General features: G+C 45.7%; 1 protein-coding gene across 1 annotated transcript in view; it reads right to left on the bottom strand.

The window, feature by feature from the left end:
- Window positions 1–20,871, bottom strand: part of DLEC1 (DLEC1 cilia and flagella associated protein) — a 195,339-nt gene that overhangs the window by 15,602 nt on the left and 158,866 nt on the right. Inside the window, exons 28-30 of the mRNA XM_075315397.1 lie at window positions 8,578–8,693; window positions 8,012–8,082; window positions 318–541 (exon numbers count right to left, since the gene is read on the bottom strand). Of these exons, the coding sequence (XP_075171512.1) occupies window positions 318–541; window positions 8,012–8,082; window positions 8,578–8,693 (411 nt within the window). The remainder of the gene's footprint in view (window positions 1–317; window positions 542–8,011; window positions 8,083–8,577; window positions 8,694–20,871) is intronic.

Genomic DNA, 20,871 nt, shown 5'->3' with positions numbered 1-20,871 from the left:
AGCAGACACCGCACATTGAACAGAGCCGCTGATCTTACAGATGTACCAAAAAGTATACTATCCGTTATTTGTATATGCATGGCCATGTTTTTTAGAATGACAGCACTAAGCAAATATGTTGTACGCTACATTCAAAGCATAATCCACTAGCTGTCAGCATAACGTTTGTTACATCTGCACGTGATTTATTTATTTTTCAAAAACGGGATTGGTTCTAAACAGCAGAAGTTTACAAGTTTTTTTCTTTTAGGCTCCATTTCTGAATTTGGTTATAAAGAATGCACTAAACTGCCCTCAATTCTTTATACAGTACTTACACTTATACTTCTGAATGAGGAGGATGATAATGTTCCCGAAGTACTGGGTATTTTATCCCAGTTCATAGGTGATTTGTCACTTTCTGGAAAATCTATACTGGAATCAACAATCTCATTTCCATCTATATCTTTCAATGGGAAAGGGTCTCCAAAAAGCAACACCAGGTCCAGCAGCTTAGAAGTTTCTTGCTCTCTGTTATAAGTCTCCCAGTCGATGCGAATGTCTAGAAAAGAGCGACAGAAAAGAACACTGTTCAGGAATTGATTGGGTGCAATTATTGCTTACACTTGCACTTTAGCTTAAAGGCAATGTGTCATCAGAAAATGTCTACTGGACGAGATAGGATGCGAGCAGAGCTCCTGCAAAACCCTTGGTTTCTTTGTATATCCACGTCCTTCTTTCCCTTTTTATCTTAAACCGTCATATCCTTGGGCAAGAAAAGAATATCCACGACTCATGACTAGATCGAAGACCTCTTAGGAAAGTATAAAGTATTTCCTGCTACCTATGCCACAGAACAACTCCTTCAGTGCCAGAGATACCATCAAACATGGTGCAGGCACCAGACTTCTTCATCAGGCCCCCCCCCCCTCTCTGAGGTGACTGAGATTCTGTTTACTGGGCCCTCAGCAATGGGACTGGGCCCGTCGCCTGCAGACTCTCTCCTAGCTTTCAGCTATACCCACAAGGTAGAATCTCGAGGCCATGTTTAATAGGCCAGCGGGGACTCAGGCCCACACCATTACTCTGTAAAGCAAAATATTACGCAAAAGGCAAAAAAAGTGTATGACCTACACACTGACACAACATCCCTATATCAGAGAATTGAGCAAAAACACCTCATTATACCTGAACATATCACTCAGATCTCGGACTATTTAACATATTTACATGACATAGAGAATTGCCACATACAAAATAATCTCTATATCCATGGTCTGTCTGAGGAAATACCTTCCTATATGCTTGAGAAAATTGTTAAGACTATTTTGTGGATTACTTGGAAGGAAGGAGGACTATCTTATCCTCTAGAGAACTGTTAACACTTTATTTTATGACCTACTTGGGAGGAAGGGGAAATATCTTATTGAAATGGACAGACTGCACAGAACTATTGATCCTAAACCCACTGTGAATCCCAGACCACATAATATTTTTTGCAGTTTCCATTTTTACAAAAAGAAGGAAGTTATCATACAAACTGCAAGAGCTAAAAAGAATATCCAATTGGCAGGTTGTGACATTGTTATTTTCCCAGATCTTGCGCAGCGCACACTCTAACTACGCAGATCATTACAACCACTTAAGCTATGTGCGCACGTTGCGTACTAGCCCTGCAGAACTTTCTGCAGCGATCTGAAGAGCACATGTGCGCTTTAAATCGCTGTAGAAATGTCCGTAGTGAAAGCCGATTCCATGCGCTCTGCCTGCAGCTCCTCCCATAGACAGAGCAGGAGCTGCCGGCAAAGTGCAGGAAAGAAGTGACATGTCACTTCTTTTTACGCAGCGCTTCGGCAGTAGCCGAAGCGCTGCGCTCTAAAGCGCAACGTGCGCACGGCCCCTGCACAATCTCCATAGACTGTGCAGGGGACGCAGGACGCATGCAGTTACGCTGCGCTACAAAGCGCAGCGTAACTGCATGTATTTGCGCAACGTGCGCACATAGCCTTAGTCAAATACTTTCAGCTTAAAGGATCTCTTATCTGTCAGGAATCCCATTCCAGCTACTTGCAGAGAAAGATGGCCACTCTGCTATTTTCTAAGAACTTGGGGGACTTTCCTGGCATTCTTTATGCTTTTGACTTGCCTCAGATTCAGCTCTCAGTTTGGCCGCCACTTCCTACTCTACCTTCATTGGTTCCACACACTGATTGGGAAACAGTTCAACCCCCGAAGATGCAACGTTTGTCTCGTCATGATGGTCACTTCAGAAACATGATCTCCTCTCCAGGATGACTGAATAGCATATGTGACTTTCACTATAAGCTTACAACTTGGCTGGTATAAGTGTTGCATATAGGTGATTGCCAGGAGTTCCCTTTGAATAACCATGTCAGGTTATATTTGGTACTTTTTAGCACCTATTAATCTCTCTCATCACTTTCTTTTCCTCCTTTCCTTGTCGACTCTTTTCTTTTTTCTCTGTTATATTTCTTTGCTGTTGGGAATACTATATACCGGTTTTTTTTCAGATTATAAGTTGCACTTTTTTCCCCAAAAATTGGGGGGGAAATGGGAGTGCATCTAATAAGCTGAATGTAGCTTAGCAGGAGACGTGGGGGCAGTGGAGTCATAGGTAGCTGGAGGCAGGAGTGGGGAGATGCAGCAGGCCTTGGGCTGAGAGAAGGGGGTGTATTTGTGGTGTGAAGAAGGCAACCTTAATCTCCCAGCGACGGACGCGATGAACTTAAGGAAAATATCTCCAGAGGCAGACCATGTGCAGATGGAGATCTCGGTTTTCAGAAGTCCAGAGCGTTCGTCACACATGAGACTGAAACCCTACAATCCCAATCGTCTCTATACGGATCCTTCCCCTTGTGTGTGATCACATGCGTAAGGCCTGGCGGACCTTGGTCTAGCCTTGGCTAGTGAGCTGGGCAGAAAATGCTGGTCTTACTACTACAATAAGACAACACTGGGAGAGAGACAAAGAAGCAGGAATCCCCACCGTGGCCATTTAAATCACAGTCAGTATTTGACAGCGTAACCTGCGCCTATTAGCCAAACATGTCTGCTGATCAGATCAGCAGACATTATTATTATTTATTTATAGAGCACCATTGATTCCATGGTGCTGTACATGAGAAGGGGGTTACATACAGAATACATATACAAGTTACAGTAGACAGACTAGTACAGAGGGAAGAGGGTCCTGCCCTTGCAGGCTTACATTCTAAAGGATTTTGGGGAGGAGACAGTAGGTGGGGTAGGGGTAAGGAGGCAGCTCCGCACGGTGGTCGGGCGGCAGCAAGGTTATTGGAGATTATAGGCATTTCTGAACAGATGAGTTTTCAGGTTCTGTTTGAAGCCTGCAAGTGTAGTAGATAATCTGACGTGTTGAGGCAGCGAGTTCCAGAAGACTGGGGATGTTCGGGAGAAGTCTTGGAGGCGGTTGCATGAGGAGCGAATGAGAGACAAGGAGAGAAGGAGATCTTGGGAGGACCGGAGATTATGTTTTGGAGTGTAGCGAGAGATTAGTTCAGAGATATATGGAGCAGACAATTTATGGATGGCTTTGTAAGTCAGTGTTAGTAGTTTGAAATGGATACAATGGAAGATTGGGAGCCAGTGAAGGGACTTGCAGAGAGGAGAAGCAGGGTGGTGTTGAGGCGAGAGGTGGATCAGTCGGGCAGCAGAATTAAGGATGGACTGGAGAGGGGCGAGCGTGTTAGCAGGGAGACCACAGAGGAGGATGTTGCAGTAGTCGAGGCGGGAGATTATGAGAGCATGCACTAGCATTTTTGTAGATTGAGAATTGAGGAAGGGACGGATTCTGTAAATATTTTTGAGTTGAAGATGTCAGGAGGTGGTGAGGGATTGAATGTGTGGTATGAACGACAAGGCAGAGTCAAAGGTCACTCCGAGGCACCCAACTTTGGGTGCGGGGGAGAGCGTGATGTTATTTATTGTAATAGATAGATAAGGTAGAGAGTGTAGGGGAGATGGAGGAAAGATGATCAGTTCAGTTTTGGCCACATTGAGCTTTATGAATCGAGAGGAGAAGAAGGAAGATATAGCAGATAGGCACTCTGGAATTCTGGTCAGCAGAGAAGTGACATCTGGACCAGAGAGGTAGATCTGAGTGTAATCGGCATATAGGTGGTACTGGAAGCCATGGGACTTTATGAGTTGTCCCAGGCCAAATGTATAGATAGAAAAAAGTAAGGGTCCCAGGACAGAGCCTTGAGGGACACCAACAGAGAGAGGACGGGATGAAGAGGTTGTGTGGGAGTGGGAGACACTAAAAGTGCGGTTGGAGAGGTATGAAGAGATCCAAGAGAGGGCGAGGTCTCTAACACCAAGGGAAGAGAGGATCTGTAGTAGGAGGGAGTGGTCAACAGTGTCAAAAGCTGAGGATAGGTCTAGAAGTAGGAGTATAGAGAAGTGGACATGTGCGGGGATTACAGCGGACTCGCCGCTGGAGCCCGCGGTAACCAAGGAAGGCATTCAAGGACCTACCAGTACGTCCTTGGTCATAAAGGGGCTAAAGAGATTGAGGAATTTATAGCCACATTTGTTGCCAATCACAAAAATGACAATACTAGTCCTAGCATTAAATGGGAGGTGTGGAAATGTATCTTGAGAGGAATTTTTATGGTTTTTAGCTCTAGAATTAAAAAAGAAAAGTCTGAGGCTCTTAGGACATTGCTAACTTCTCTTGCCAATGTTGGTGCATCCTGGTCGAATTACTTGGGTATGTATACAGCTTTTTTTCAACCCTATCCAAAAGTATTAGAATGGGCTGAGGTCTGGGGACTGTGGGAGCCAATCCAGCAACTCTACTTCATTGTCACTGAACCATTTCTTCACCAATCTCGACATATGCTTCGGGTCGTTATCCTGCTGGAACACTCATCATCCTTGCCATACCCATGGTGCTCAAGTGTACGAAGTAACTCGTCGTCTTGTAGGTTACTCACATATAGCTCAGCATTGAGACCACCATCGATCCTGGTCAAGTATCCAACACCTTTGACTATGAAACAACCTCATATTACCATCATTCTTCTTCCACCAAACTTGACAGTTCCTTCAATTTCTCGATCTGTTAGCCCCTTTTTCCCTTGTTTCTTCTAGACCCATTTGCACCCATCAGAGCATAATCTATTGACTTTCATCTCATCACTCCAAATCACCCATTTGGAATCTTCTCCTGTCCACTTTCTGTACTTTTTTGCAAACTCGACTCGACTTGTCTTTTGACGGTAGTGAAGTCAAGGCTTCTTGACCTTCTTTCGGGCCACCATTAAAGACTTGTATAACGTGCGGCGCACGGTGCAGGCATGCAAGTCTGTCATCTTATTATTACAAAGCATACGAACTGCCTCCATTGCCATGTTTATCCCACCAGAACTGATAGACCTTGTGATGAGCTGACTTGTTCACTCTGATATTTTGCCTATTGGCTATTGAATGAATGGACAGATTTCATTTCATATTCTTCCAACTGTCATTGCACTCACATGATGCAGTTTTGGCAATTTTCTTGGCCGAGAGACCACTGTTGATGAGCTGGATGAGGCTGTTTCTCTTTTTTTGGGAAATCTTCTTCATGGTTGCTCATCAATTTGAACCAGTGACCTTTTGCTTGGGAATCAACCTAATAACAAACTGAGCTATTAGGAAATGTGAGGGCTGGTTGTAATTTGTAGTATATAGGAAGAAAAATATTTTTCCACCACCAGGAGCAAAACAGTAACAATGCAGTAACATGATAAGAAGCTGCATAATTAATCATATGCTAAATAGTCACAAGTCAGATTTATGTATGAGATAGCCTAGATGACTGTCTATAATATTATGGTAGTCTCATGCTTGAAGCTGTAGTGCAGGGGTGGGGAACCTCCGGCCCGCGGGCCGTAAACGGCCCGCCATGCTCTTTTATGCGGCCCCCGGGCAGATTCCCGGGGGCGGCAGTGCTTAAGCTGCCACTGCCATCTGGTGGGCCGCCGGCCCTTTAAATCCGCACATGTGCTGCTGTACTTACCAATGCGTTCTCCCGCTGGCCAGTGCCAGCGAGAGAGGACTTACTTTGTGGGCGGGTTTAGTGCTCTGCATTGCCCGCCCTCTGAGCTGCGTGCCCGCGCCCCGACCCTCTGAGCTGCTTGCCCGCCCTCCGGCCCTCTGAGCTGCGTGCCCGCCTCCCGGCCCTCTGAGCTGCGGACCCGCCCCTCGGCCCTCTGAGCTGCGTGGCCGCCCCCCGGCCCTCGGAGCTGCGTGTCCGGTGCCTGCCTGCTCTCCGGTGCTGTGAGTCCGGCGCTGCTGTGTGTCAAGCGCCAGCCCTTTGCTGCTGTGTGCCCTATCCAGTGTTTTGTGGCCCCCCCTCCCCTCAGTGCTGTGTGCCCCCCAATGCTGTGTATCACCCCAAGTTTGTGTGTCCCACCTCCCCACCCCCACTGATGTCAGGGCTCCGCAAGTGATATCTGTGCCCCCCCAGTGGTGCCTGCGCCCCAGCCCCTCTTGTGTGGTGCCTGCGCCCCAGCCCCTCTTGTGTGGAGCCTGCGCCCCAGCCCCTCTTGTGTGGTGCCTGCACCCCAGCCCCTCTTGTGTGGTGCCTGCGCCCCTGCCTCTCTTGTGTGGTGCCTGCGCCCCTGCCCCTCTTGTGTGGTGCCTGCGCCCCAGCCCCTCTTGTGATGTGCATGTCCCAAGCCCCTCTTGTGATGTGCATGTCCCCAGCCCCTCTTGTGATGTGCATGTCCTCAGCGTCTCCTGTGACTTATACATCACAGGAGGGGCGGGGGGCATATACATCACAGGAGGGGCTGGGGGCACATACATCACAGGAGGGGCTGGGGGCACATACATCACAGGAGGGGCTGGGGGCATATACATCACAAGAGGGGCTCGGGGCACATACATCACAAGAGGGGCTGGGGGCACATACATCACAAGAGGGGCTGGGGGCACATACATCACAAGAGGGGCTGGGGGCACATATATCACAAGAGGGGCTGGGGGCACATACATCACAAGAGGAGCCGGGGCATATACATCACAAGAGGAGCTGGGGGCCCATACATCACAGGAGGGCTGGGGGCACATACAACACAGGAGGGACTGGGGGCATATACATCACAGGAGGGACTGGGGGCATAAACATCACAGGAGGGGCTGGGGGCACATACATCACAAGAGGGGCTGGGGGCACATACATCACAAGAGGGGCTGGGGGCACATACATCACAAGGGGAGCCGGGGCATATACATCACAAGAGGAGCTGGGGGCCCATACATCACAGGAGGGCTGGGGGCCCATACAACACAGGAGGGACTGGGGGCATATACATCACAGGAGGGACTGGGGGCAAATACATCACAGGAGGGGCTGGAGGCATATACATGTCTCCAGCCCCTTGTGTGATGTATGTGCCCCCAGTGTCTCCTGTGATGTATATACAGCAGTCCCAGTGTCTCCTATGTGTTATATGTGCCTCCAGTGTCTCCTGTGATGTATATACAGCAATGCCAGTGTCTCCTATGTGTTATATGTGCCTCCAGTATCTCCTGTGATGTATATACAGCAGTCCCAGTGTCTCCTATGTGTTATATGTGGCTCCAGTGTCTCCTGTGATGTATATACAGCGTCTGTTATGTGATGTATATGATTTACCAATCTTATCACAAAGAGTTGACTGCACTCCAGACCCAGACAAAAATGAAAAAGCAGTTGTGAGAAGAAACATGATTAGTATCACCAAACATCACAGCTGCACCAAAGAGAAGCTGCTCTGGCCGCCACAATAGGGGTAAGTTAATTAATTGTTTGACCAAATATAGCAGGGTCATTTTCACATTGATAATATTGTGCGGCCCCCAAAGTTTGGTAGAAATTTCCAAATGGCCCCCGGTTGAAAAAAGGTTCTCCACCCCTGCTGTAGTGGATGGTGAGATATGGAGCCAAAATGTAAAAACATTGTTACCTTTGGCTTATCAACTTATATGCAAAATTTACACAGAACCCACACTTACTTACCACAAGGACTTGGGTTGTTAATACGTAGGCAGCGTGAAATTGTGTCTCCGCCAGAAATGTGGGTTCCAAACCTTCAAATTAAAAAGGGTTTTTTTTATCAACTTGTAACTTCTAATTTATATAACTACAAGATATAATTTAGTAATAAATACAGAACGTTTCTACTTCCATCAGTCCATGACCCCATTGGAGCCTAGAATCTAATTTTCCTATCTCTCACACAGGAGATCAGAGTGCAAAAATAATCAGATTACTCAGAGAAGAAGAGATGACATCTGGTAACAATGGAACAACAGTTATTTTTCTTTTTCATACATTTTGACTTCAGGTTATACATATTAGATTAAAGAAGGTCAAACCCACCTATATTGGTGGGATCAGACAACATGCTCATATGTATTGAGGTCTCGTGAGTCTACTTTGACAGATAATGTCAGAAAAGAGAAGGGTCCAGCCTGCTGAAATTCTACAGCCGATACTTCAGCAGCCAAGTGTCTCGGTATATGAGTCGGGAGAGATAGCTTTCTAATGTGGATTGGAGCCTTTCCATACGAAGGGCACATTACCTTATCACGGGTCCTTCTGTTTGTCGGTCTGGTCTTGGTCCTGTCATTTGGAAGTATAGAGGACATCCTTTCACCGTCATCTTTATGGGAATCTCCTTAGGGCTTAGGTCTCCAACCTAATGGGACAATCAATGGAGGTTATTAGATCCCATATATAAAAAAATTAAAGGATTCACAAACTGATTAAAATATAAAAAATGTACAAGGTAATTAATGAATTTATTAAAAAAACATCTAACAAGCTACACAAAGTTTAAAGGGAACCTGTCCACCGATACATTATGCCTAACCCATGGGCAGCATGTATCCAGCATTGGCTGTGTGATCTCAGCTGGGTATGTTTAAAAGCTGCCAAAGACCAAGAACCTACTATAGACTAGTTAGATGGGTGGGTCCCAGGCGGCTTCTCCCAGCCTGCTGCCCTGGATTGATAGGTCTCTGCCTATATGCACATGGCTTTGAAAGTATGTTATTTTTTTAAACGGCGCAGCGTTTCAGAGTCAAACATACCTGGCTGAGATCATACAGGCAGTGCTTGATTTCATGCTTGTATAAAACACCATATGTTTCATGGATCTTATACACACATACACACACATACAGTATATCACAAAAGTAAGTACACCCTCACATTTTTGTAAATATTCTATTATAGCCTCATGGGACAATACTGAAGATATGTCACTTTGATACAATGTATAGTCAGTGTGCAGCTTGTATAACAATGTAAATTTGGGGTGCTCTCTAAATAACTCAACACACAGCCATTATGTGTCTAAATCGCAGGCTATACAAGTGAGTGCACCCCTAAGTGAAAATTTACAAATTGTGCCCAAAGTGTCAATATGTTCTGTGGCCACCATTATTTTCAAGTACTGACTAAACTTTTTTTTGGCATGGAGGTCTGGAGACATGCTAGGCCAGTCCTGCACCTTTACCCTTTAGCAAGGCAGTGGTTGTTTTGGAGGTGTGTTTGGGATCGTTATGTTGAATACTGCCCTGCGGCCCAGTTTCTGAAGGGAGGGGATCATGCTCTGCTTCAGTATGTCACAGAACACTTTTCGTCTGCACCAATACAAGTATGTTAAACCATCCACTCTACTTTCCCATGAACTGAACTGATCTCCCCTTTGCTCTGCTGTGTGTGTTAATACCTGGTATGTTAAACCATCCACTCTACTTTCCCAAAATATCTGACCTGTTCTCTCTTTGCTTCAATATCTCCCTGGCATGCTCCAACTTCTCACTGTGACTTCTTCCCCCCTCTATTCCCCACCTTCCTTTTATGACCTTTGTTTACTCTGCCTATGTGGTGCTGCATCTGGCATCTTTGATTGAATGATCAAGAGGTTCTTGTTGCACCCCACACCTTGACAGCTGATTGAACTTGTATATGTATATATTGGGGCAACTAAAAAGTTTGCACAAGACTTTTCGTCTGCCCCATGACAAGTCTGCACCATATAAGTATGATGCATTGAATTAGGTCAGAATTGGTCCGGAAGTGACCGGAAGGTAACTGGCTACATAGTCACTGTAAACAATATTTGTGTTTTTCTTTTCTTCCACCCCTATATTACTTCACTTTCTACTGCCCCCTCTGATCCCTAAACCCAGTAATGAACTATTCATTTCTCCCTCCATCCTCCCCACCCATCTCACCTTCCCCTCAGATATTTTCCTCCACATTTCACCCAGTGTCTCCAGACACACACGACCATCTCATGGCCTCTCCGGCTCCCACCTACTAACACTCTCTCTGCTTCTCCTCACTGCTGGAGATATCTCTCCTAATCCAGGTCCTCCTCACTACATCCCTATTGTCACTTCAGACCCTCATCCACAACCTATCACAAATTTCCGCAACCTCTCTAACCTTATACCCATCCACCCAGCCCCCGCTCCCCCAGTCCCACTAACAGGAGCTCTATGGAACGCTCGCTCTGTCTGCAACAAACTTTCCTACATTCATGATCTTTTCAGCACTAATAAACTTTCCATTCTTGCCATCACAGAAACCTGGCTCACCCCCTCTGACACAGCCTCTCCTGCTGCACTTTCTTATGGTGGTCTCCAACTCTCTCACACCCCCCGCCCCAGTAACAAGCATGGTGGAGGAGTTGGTTTGCTCCTGTCCAACCAATTCTTCTTTACACCAATTCCACTACCACCCTCTGTTACTCTTCCCTCTTTTGAGGTGCACTCCGTACTCATCTACGCCCCCTCCAACCTTCAACTGGCTGTCATTTACCGCCCTCCAGGGCCAGACACTGCCTTTTTTGATCATTTCACCACCTGGCTACTACACTTCCTTTCCACCGACATCCCCACCATCATCATGGGTGATTTCAACATCCCCATTGACACTCCCATCTCATCTGTATCCATATTTCTAACACTCACTTTCTCCTTCGGTCTCATCCAATGGTCCTCTGCAGCTACTCACAAAGATGGCCACACGCTGGACCTCATCTTCACTTGCCTCTGTTCCCTATCTAACCTCTCTAACTCGTCTCTCCCCCTGTCTGACCACAACCTACTCACATTCTCCTCCCTCTCTTCTCCAAGTAGGCAACCCCCCCCTCCACAAACTTTCACACCCTCGCAGAAATATCAAACACCTTGATTTACACGCACTTTCTCAGTCCCTTCTCCCTCTCACAGACATTGCATTTTTACACGATGCAGATGCTGCTGCGACTTTATAACACTACAATTTCTGCAGTTCTCGAATCAGCTGCCACCCTCACACACACCAAAACCCGCACAATCAACAGGCAACCCTGGCACACGAGTCAGACTAAAGAACTGAGACGGGCTTCCAGAATTGCTGAGCGCAGATGGAAGAAGTCTCATTCCACTGAGCACTTCATTGAATATAAAAAGTCCCTCACCACCTTCAAGTCCACACTCACTGCTGCAAAACAAACCTACTTCTCATCCCTCATATCTTCTCTCTCTCACAACCCTAAACAGCTATTCAACACTTTCAATTCTCTCCTCCATCCCCCAGCACCACCTCCCTCTCCTCTCATCTCAGCTGAAGACTTTGCCTCTTTCTTCAAGCAGAAGATTGACAACATCAGAGCAAGCTTTGGCCCACAATCACCACAGCCTCTCATCATAGCTACTCAGCCCTCTTCCTCCAAATCCAGCTTCTCCACCATGACAGAAAACAATCTTTCCACTCTACTCTTAAGATCACATCTAACCACCTGTGCACTTGACCCCCTCCGTTAGCACCTTATCCCCAACATCACAGCAGTCCTCATCCCAGCCCTAACCAATCTCTTCAACCTACAGTGCCTACAAGTAGTATTCAACCCCCTGCAGATTTAGCAGGTTTGATAAGATGCAAATAAGTTAGAGCCTGCAAACTTCAAACAAGAGCAGGATTTATTAACAGATGCATAAATCTTACAAACCAACAAGTTATGTTGCTCAGTTAAATTTTAATAAATTTTCAACATAAAAGTGTGGGTCAATTATTATTCAACCCCTAGGTTTAATATTTTGTGGAATAACCCTTGTTTGCAATTACAGCTAATAATCGTCTTTTATAAGACTTGATCAGGCCGGCACAGGTCTCTGGAGTTATCTTGGCCCACTCCTCCATGCAGATCTTCTCCAAGTTATCTAGGTTCTTTGGGTGTCTCATGTGGACTTTAATCTTGAGCTCCTTCCACAAGTTTTCAATTGGGTTAAGGTCAGGAGACTGACTAGGCCACTGCAACACCTTGATTTTTTCCCTCTTGAACCAGGCCTTGGTTTTCTTGGCTGTGTGCTTTGGGTCGTTGTCTTGTTGGAAGATGAAATGACGACCCATCTTAAGATCCTTGATGGAGGAGCGGAGGTTCTTGGCCAAAATCTCCAGGTAGGCCGAGCTATTCATCTTCCCATGGATGCGGACCAGATGGCCAGGCCCCTTGGCTGAGAAACAGCCCCACAGCATGATGCCGCCACCACCATGCTAGACTGTAGGGAAGGTATTCTTGGGGTCGTATGCAGTGCCATCCAGTCTCCAAACGTCACGTGTGTGGTTGGCACCAAAGATCTCGATCTTGGTCTCATCAGACCAGAGAACCTTGAACCAGTCTGTCTCAGAGTCCTCCAAGTGATCATGAGCAAACTGTAGACGAGCCTTGACATGACGCTTTGAAAGTAAAGGTACCTTACGGGCTCGTCTGGAACGGAGACCATTGTGGTGGAGTACGTTACTTATGGTATTGACTGAAACCAATGTCCCCACTGCCATGAGATCTTCCCGGAGCTCCTTCCTTGTTGTCCTTGGGTTAGCCTTGACTCTTCGGACAAGCCTGGCCTCGGCACGGGTGGAAACTTTCAAAGGCTGTCCAGGCCGTGGAAGGCTAACAGTAGTTCCATAAGCCTTCCACTTCCGGATGATGCTCCCAACAGTGGAGACAGGTAGGCCCAACTCCTTGGAAAGGGTTTTGTACCCCTTGCCAGCCTTGTGACCCTCCACGATCTTGTCTCTGATGGCCTTGGAATGCTCCTTTGTCTTTCCCATGTTGACCAAGTATGAGGGCTGTTCACAAGTTTGGGGAGGGTCTTAATTAGTCAGAAAATGCTGGAAAAAGAGATAATTAATCCAAACATTTGAAGTTCATTGTTCTTTGTGCCTGAAATACTTCTTAATACTTTAGGGGAACCAAACAGAATTCTGGTGGTTTGAGGGGTTGAATAATAAATGACCCTCTGAATAAATTTTCAAAATTTAAAAAAAAAAAAAAAATAAGAAATAACATTCTTTTTTGCTGCAGTGCATTTCAGACTTCCAGGCTGATCTACAGTCCAAATGTCACAATGCCAAGTTAATTCCGAATGTGTAAACCTGCTAAATCTGCAGGGGGTTGAATACTACTTGTAGGCACTGTATCACTAACAAGTGGTGTATTCCCCTCATGCTTTAAACATGCCTCCATTACACCCATTCTTAAAAAGCCCTCCATTTACCCATCCTCTGAGTCAAACTATCGCCCCATATCCCTTCTCCCCTATGCCTCAAAACTACTGGAACAGCATGTCCATCTTAAATTGTCCTCATACCTCTCCTCCTGCTCCCTCTTTGGCCGGCTACAATCTGGCTTCCGACCTCATCACTCTACTGAAAGTGCCCTAACCAAAGTCACCAATGATCTACTAACAGCCAAAGCCAAGCGACACTACTCTATCCTCCTTCTCCTGGACCTGTCCTCTGCCTTCGACACAGTAGACCATTCCCTCCTACTACAGATTCTCTCATCTCTGGGCATCACAGACTTGGCCCTATCTTGGATCTCCTCATACCTAACCGACCAAACTTTCAGTGTCTCCCATTATCACACCACTTCCTCATCTTGTCCCCTATCTGTCGGTGTCCCCCAAGGCTCAGTTCTTGAACCCCTGCTGTTCTTCATCTACACCTTGGGCCTGGGACAGCTCATAGAGTCCCACGGCTTTTAGTATCATCTCTATGCCGATGACACACAAATCTACGTCTCTGGACCTGACATTACCTCTCAACTAACCAAAATTCCACAATGTCTGTCTGCTATTTCATCCTTCTTCTCTGCGCGATTCCTAAAGCTTAACATGGACAAAACAGAGAGTTCATTGTCTTTCCTCCTCCTCCAACAAGCCTTTCCATCAAACTTGATGGTTGCTCACTCTCCCCAGTCTCACAAGTTCGTTGCCTTGGAGTAACCCTCGACTCTGCTCTATCCTTCAAGCCAGACATCCAAGCCCACTTCACCTCATGCAGACTACAACTCAAAAATATCTCCCGGATCCATGCTTTCCTTAACCAAGAATCAGCAAACACATTAGTGCATGCCCTCATTCATCTCCCGCCTCGACTACTGCAACCTCCTGCTCTCTGGCCTCCCTTCCAACACTCTTGCACCCATCCAAACTATCCTAAACTCTGCGGCCCACTTAATCCACCTCTCCCCCCGCTATTCCCCAGCCTCACCACTCTGCCAATCCCTTCACTGGCTTCCCATCGCCCAACGAGTCCAGTTCAAAACATTAACCATGACATACAAAGCCATCCACAACCTGTGTCCTCCTTACATCTGTGACCTAGTCTCCCGGTACCTACCTGCACGCGCAACCTTAGATCCTCACAAGATCTCCTTCTCTACTCCTCTCTTATCTCCTCTTCCCACAATCGCGTACAAGATTTCTCCCGTGCCTCCCCCATACTCTGGAACGCTCTACCTCAGCATATCAGACTCTCCCCTACCGTGGAAAGCTTCAAGAGGAACCTCAAGACTCACCTCTTCCAACAAGCGTACAACCTACAGTAGCCCTCAGTCCAGTACACCCCTGCGCAAACAGCTCTGTCCTCACCTATTGTACTATCACCCATTCACTGTAGACTGTGAGCCCTTGCGGACAGGGTCCTCTCTCCTCTTATACCAGTCTGTTTTGTACTGTTAATGATTGTTGTACGTATACCCTCTTTTACTTGTAAAGCGCCATGGAATAAATGGCGCTATAATAATAAATAATAATATGTTGGCATTCATAGTTCCCTCAGTGACCTGTAGCTCCACACAGCCGGCAGCACTCATGCGGCCCCAAACTATGACACTCCCACTACCATGCTTGTCTGTAGGTAGGATACACATGTCTTAGTACTTCTCACCTAGTTGCCGTCATACACACTTGATACCACCTCAATCAAATAAGTTCATCTTGATCTCATGAGAGCACAGTACATGATTGCAGTAGTGCATGGCTTTAATCTGCTTGTCTTTAGCAAACTGTTTGTGGGCTTTCTTGTACATCATCTTTATTAGATCAGGTGCTAAAGTCATAAACAATCTTTATTCAGTGCAAAAGATCCAGATAAAATGACACCAAGGCAGTGATCCAGGAAATTACAAACAGTCATATATAGAACCAGGTAAAAAGATAAAAACACAGAGCACACATAGGGGCAGTCAGGTCAGAGGAATCACCATGAGAGGGAACTGCATAGTCAACTCACACATGTGGAGAAAAAACTCCCAGTAAGAAACACATGTGGACATATAATACATTGCATAGTTTACTTACTCATGGTGAAACCTCAGCAGACCGGACGCCACCACACACCGACGCGTTTCGTATCTTCTTCAGGGCAGTGCGACATAATGTGTGACGAGAGAGAGCCATTTATATGTGTCTTAATGAGGAAAGACATGCCTGCGTCCATTAAGGTCGCGTGCAGAGGCGGGGTTTCGTCCGGAGCGTGAATCATCGGGCAATTCCCGGAAATGACGCGGGTAACAACAGTGTCGTCACACTGAACCTGCCCATTCCGCTTCCGGAAGCCGTCATCATAACAGGCTCGGGAGGAGACCGCACTGCGCACGCGCACCACGGGCGCGGCCATCTTAATCCAGGGCACAGAAAAGGGCAAATATACATAGCGGTATGCGGCAGAAATATGGATAAGTCATCAGGGACAGATCACAAACAAACAATGACGATTAAACACTAACCACCATATGTTATATTCAGGAAGAATAGATGTAAAAATAATAACCATTATGGTTCATCACACTCCGTAGTGATATCACAGATACAGTTAGGTCCAGAAATATTTGGACAGTGACACAATTTTCGCGAGTTGGGCTCTGCATGACACCACATTGGATTTGAAATGAAATCTCTACAACAGAATTCAAGTGCAGATTGTAACGTTTAATTTGAAGGTTTGAACAAAAATATCTGATAGAAATTGTAGGAATTGTACACATTTCTTTACAAACACTCCACATTTTAGGAGGTCAAAAGTAATTGGACAAATAAACCAAACCCAAACAAAACATTTTTATTTTCAATATTTTGTTGCGAATCCTTTGGAGGCAATCACTGCCTTAAGTCTGGAACCCATGGACATCACCAAACGCTGGGTTTCCTCCTTCTTAATGCTTTGCCAGGCCTTTACAGCCGCAGCCTTCAGGTCTTGCTTGTTTGTGGGTCTTTCCGTCTTAAGTCTGGATTTGAGCAAGTGAAATGCATGCTCAATTGGGTTAAGATCTGGTGATTGACTTGGCCATTGCAGAATGTTCCACTTTTTTGCACTCATGAACTCCTGGGTAGCTTTGGCTGTATGCTTGGGGTCATTGTCCATCTGTACTATGAAGCGCCGTCCGATCAACTTTGCGGCATTTGGCTGAATCTGGGCTGAAAGTATATCCCGGTACACTTCAGAATTCATCCGGCTACTCTTGTCTGCTGTTATGTCATCAATAAACACAAGTGACCCAGTGCCATTGAAAGCCATGCATGCCCATGCCATCACGTTGCCTCCACCATGTTTTACAGAGGATGTGGTGTGCCTTGGATCATGTGCCGTTCCCTTTCTTCTCCAAACTTTTTTCTTCCCATCATTCTGGTACAGGTTTATCTTTGTCTCATCTGTCCATAGAATACTTTTCCAGAACTGAGCTGGCTTCATGAGGTGATTTTCAGCAAATTTAACTCTGGCCTGTCTATTTTTGGAATTGATGAATGGTTTGCATCTAGATGTGAACCCTTTGTATTTACTTTCATGGAGTCTTCTCTTTACTGTTGACTTAGAGACAGATACACCTACTTCACTGAGAGTGTTCTGGACTTCAGTTGATGTTGTGAACGGGTTCTTCTTCACCAAAGAAAGTATGCGGCGATCATCCACCACTGTTGTCATCCGTGGACGCCCAGGCCTTTTTGAGTTCCCAAGCTCACCAGTCAATTCCTTTTTTCTCAGAATGTACCCGACTGTTGATTTTGCTACTCCAAGCATGTCTGCTATCTCTCTGATGGATTTTTTCTTTTTTTCAGCCTCAGGATGTTCTGCTTCACCTCAATTGAGAGTTCCTTAGACCGCATGTTGTCTGGTCACAGCAACAGCTTCCAAATGCAAAACCACACACCTGTAATCAACCCCAGACCTTTTAACTACTTCATTGATTACAGGTTAACGAGGGGGACGCCTTCAGAGTTAATTGCAGCCCTTAGAGTCCCTTGTCCAATTACTTTTGGTCCCTTGAAAAAGAGGAGGCTATGCATTACAGAGCTATGATTCCTAAACCCTTTCTCCGATTTGGATGTGAAAACTCTCATATTGCAGCTGGGAGTGTGCACTTTCAGCCCATATTATATATATATAATTGTATTTCTGAACATGTTTTTGTAAACAGCTAAAACTAAAATAACAAAACTTGTGTCACTGTCCAAATATTTCTGGACCTAACTGTATATACATATGAAAGAGCATCATCATGCTTATCCTCAGAGAGACAGCAATAAGATGTCATAGAAGTGCTGTCCTGGAGTTTCAGATTGAAGATGTAATCAACCAATGGAAGTCACATATCCGTATGTGGCACAGAGAAGATGGAACAAACAAAGGATCCCTCTCGTTCAAAGATGGGTAGAAACACTAATAACAAAAAATGAAATAAAAAACACACATCATAAAAGACAACAGAGAAAGACGGGCAAGGTCATGAACGCTTCACTTAGGATTTATAGGAACGGGGCGAAGGATAGTTTTTCATTGAGTCCAAAGGGTGTCATTGTCCCCAATGTGACAATCCAACGACACTCAAGTTTGGCTAAGGCCTTTTTATGGTTACCCCCTCTAATTCCCAATTTTAATTTGTCGATCCCTCTTACTTTCAAGGAAGAGGGGTCGCAGGCATGATGTACCTTAAAGTGTCGGGGGATGGTTTTCAAGGACTCAAGATCAGACACCTCCTCCGCAGCAATGATGTCCCTAACATGCTCACGCACCCGGATGCGGAACTGTCTGGATGTTAGACCCACATAGGTTAATCCACATCCGCATCCGGCTGCGTAAATAACGTATTCTGTGCTGCAGCTAATGAAGTGTCTGATATCAAAAGTCCTATTCCCATCCACCGACACAAAGGTCTTTGCCCTCACGATATTACGACATGACAGGCATGTTCCACAAGGGAAACATCCCCATCGAGGTGGTCCAATATTGAAGGGAAGAGGATTTTTGAGAGCGTAATGGCTCTGCACCAAGTGATCCTTTAGGTTACGATTTTTACGAGCTGTCAATGCTGGATAGCTGGGGAGCGCCAATTTCAATGCTGGCTCAGTCATCAAAATAGGCCAGTGTTTGCGCAATATTCCCCTGATATCCTCCCATTGATTATTATATGTTGACACAAAACGTATGGTAGAATCGTAACCTTTTTTATTTCCTTTGTGGACAAGAAGTTGGTCTCTAGGTGTGTTTTTGGCCCTACCATACCCTCGTTTAATGTCTCTAAGACTATAGCCTCTATCCCTAAACCGATTCTTGAGATCAAGTGCCTGCTGTTCAAAAGATTGTTCCGTGGAGCAGACTCTCCGAGCACGCAAGAACTGCCCCGTTGGAATCGCTCTAATGGTAGAGGGCAGATGTGCTGATGACGCGTGCAAAAGACTGTTAACAGAGGTTTCTTTTCTGAAGATTGTCGTTTGAATAGTCCGATCAGGCAAAGTCATCACCTTAATATCCAGGAAATCAACCTCTATTGGGTCCCATTTATAGGTAAGTCTGATATTTAAATCATTGCAATTGAGGGATGTGATAAAGTCCTGGAGTTCATGGTCGGTTCCCCTCCAGAAAATAAGGATGTCATCAATATATCTGAGCCAGCACTGCACTGGGGAGGCGGCGCAGGCCCCGTCACCGAGAACCTCTCTCTCCCAATACTTGAGAAAGAGGTTAGCGTATGACGGGGCGCACGCCGCGCCCATTGCAGTGCCGCGTTTCTGGAGGAAGAACCGATCCTTGAACAGGAAAAAGTTGTGAGTAAGTATATATTCCAACAACTCCAGGACTAAATTTTGTATCTCGACATCCCAATTGCTCATCCTAAGAAAACACCTCGCGGCGGCCAATCCATCGCAGTGCGCAATACATGAGTACAGGGACTCCACGTCAACAGTCACCAGCAACACATCACTCTCAAGTGAGATACCGTCAATCCTTCTCAGGACGTCCGAGGTGTACCTGACAAAGGAGGGCAGCGTTTCAACCAAAGGATGTAAATAAAATCAATAAACTTACAAACATTATCGCAAAGCCCTCCAATGCCAGAGACAATCGGACGCCCTGGAGGACAGACAGGATTTTTATGTATCTTCGGTAATAAATAGAAAGTGGGTGTTACCGGAAATTTGACGTGGAGACCATCGTATACGTTTTTAGTAATGACACCACGTGAAAGAGCCACCCCGAGAATGTCCTCTAATTCGGACTCAAACCCTTTTATGGGGTTACCATATAGAGGACTATAGGTCTCCCGATCTCGCAACTGCCTGAAGGCCTCACGTTCATAAAGGTCCGTGGGCCAAATTACCACGTTTTCCCCCTTGTCCGCAGGCTTTATCACAACCCCCTCCAACAATTTTAGTTCGTCAATAGCTTTTTTCTGTCTTATGGAGAGGTTGTGACCACCAATTGGTTTTTTGAGGTTCCGAAGATCCTCTAGAACCAACTTGGTGAAGATATCAACCTGCGGACAAAGGGAGGAAGACGGAAACGCAGTGGAACGAGGAAAAATAGAGGTGGGGAATTTACCTGAAGGGCCACCAGTGGACTCATCCTCAAGCTCCTTCAGAATTTTCAGCACTTCTAGATCTTCCGGTTTCAATCCCTGGGTATCCGTATTGTCTTTTGAATGAAGTTTGCACAGGATCAATTTTCTTGCGAAGAGCTGCAGATCTTTAGTCACTGTAAAATAATCCAAATTAGCATCAGGGGCAAAAGAAAGACCCAGATTCAGAACATCGACCTGAGTCTTGGTTAAACTGTGTTTAGATAAATTGATTACCTCCATAAGTTGTTTGGTTTTTTTATCCTTAGGCTGAGGAGGAGTCAATTTCCTTTTCATCTGGGGATTTCTTTCCCCCTGATGTTTGGATCTTGTTTGTATTCCAAGTCTCTCCGCAAATTGATCACTGAGGCCACTTACTGTGGGTGTCTCATCTTCTATGGAGGACATAGATGAGAAGGAACCAGAACGTGAACCCACATTTCTATTCTTTCTTTTCGGGGCTCTCTTCCATCGATAGACAGTTGCATTCTTATAGTCTGAGAAATCTCTCTGGTATTTTTTAGTTTTAATACTTGTAATCTCCTTTTCCCACTTAGAGAAATCCTTCTCTAATTCCAGATTGAGAGATGCCAGTTTCTCTTTAGAGAGGCACTCAATGAGTTTTGTTTGGATACTATCAATCTCCAATTCAACCTCCTTCAAAGTGCTTGCATTCTGACCCACAAGTAGTTTCATGAAA

This window comes from Anomaloglossus baeobatrachus, chromosome 6 (assembly GCF_048569485.1).
Source record: "Anomaloglossus baeobatrachus isolate aAnoBae1 chromosome 6, aAnoBae1.hap1, whole genome shotgun sequence".
NCBI lineage: Eukaryota > Metazoa > Chordata > Amphibia > Anura > Aromobatidae > Anomaloglossus > Anomaloglossus baeobatrachus.
This window is presented reverse-complemented; position numbering and strand designations above follow the sequence as displayed.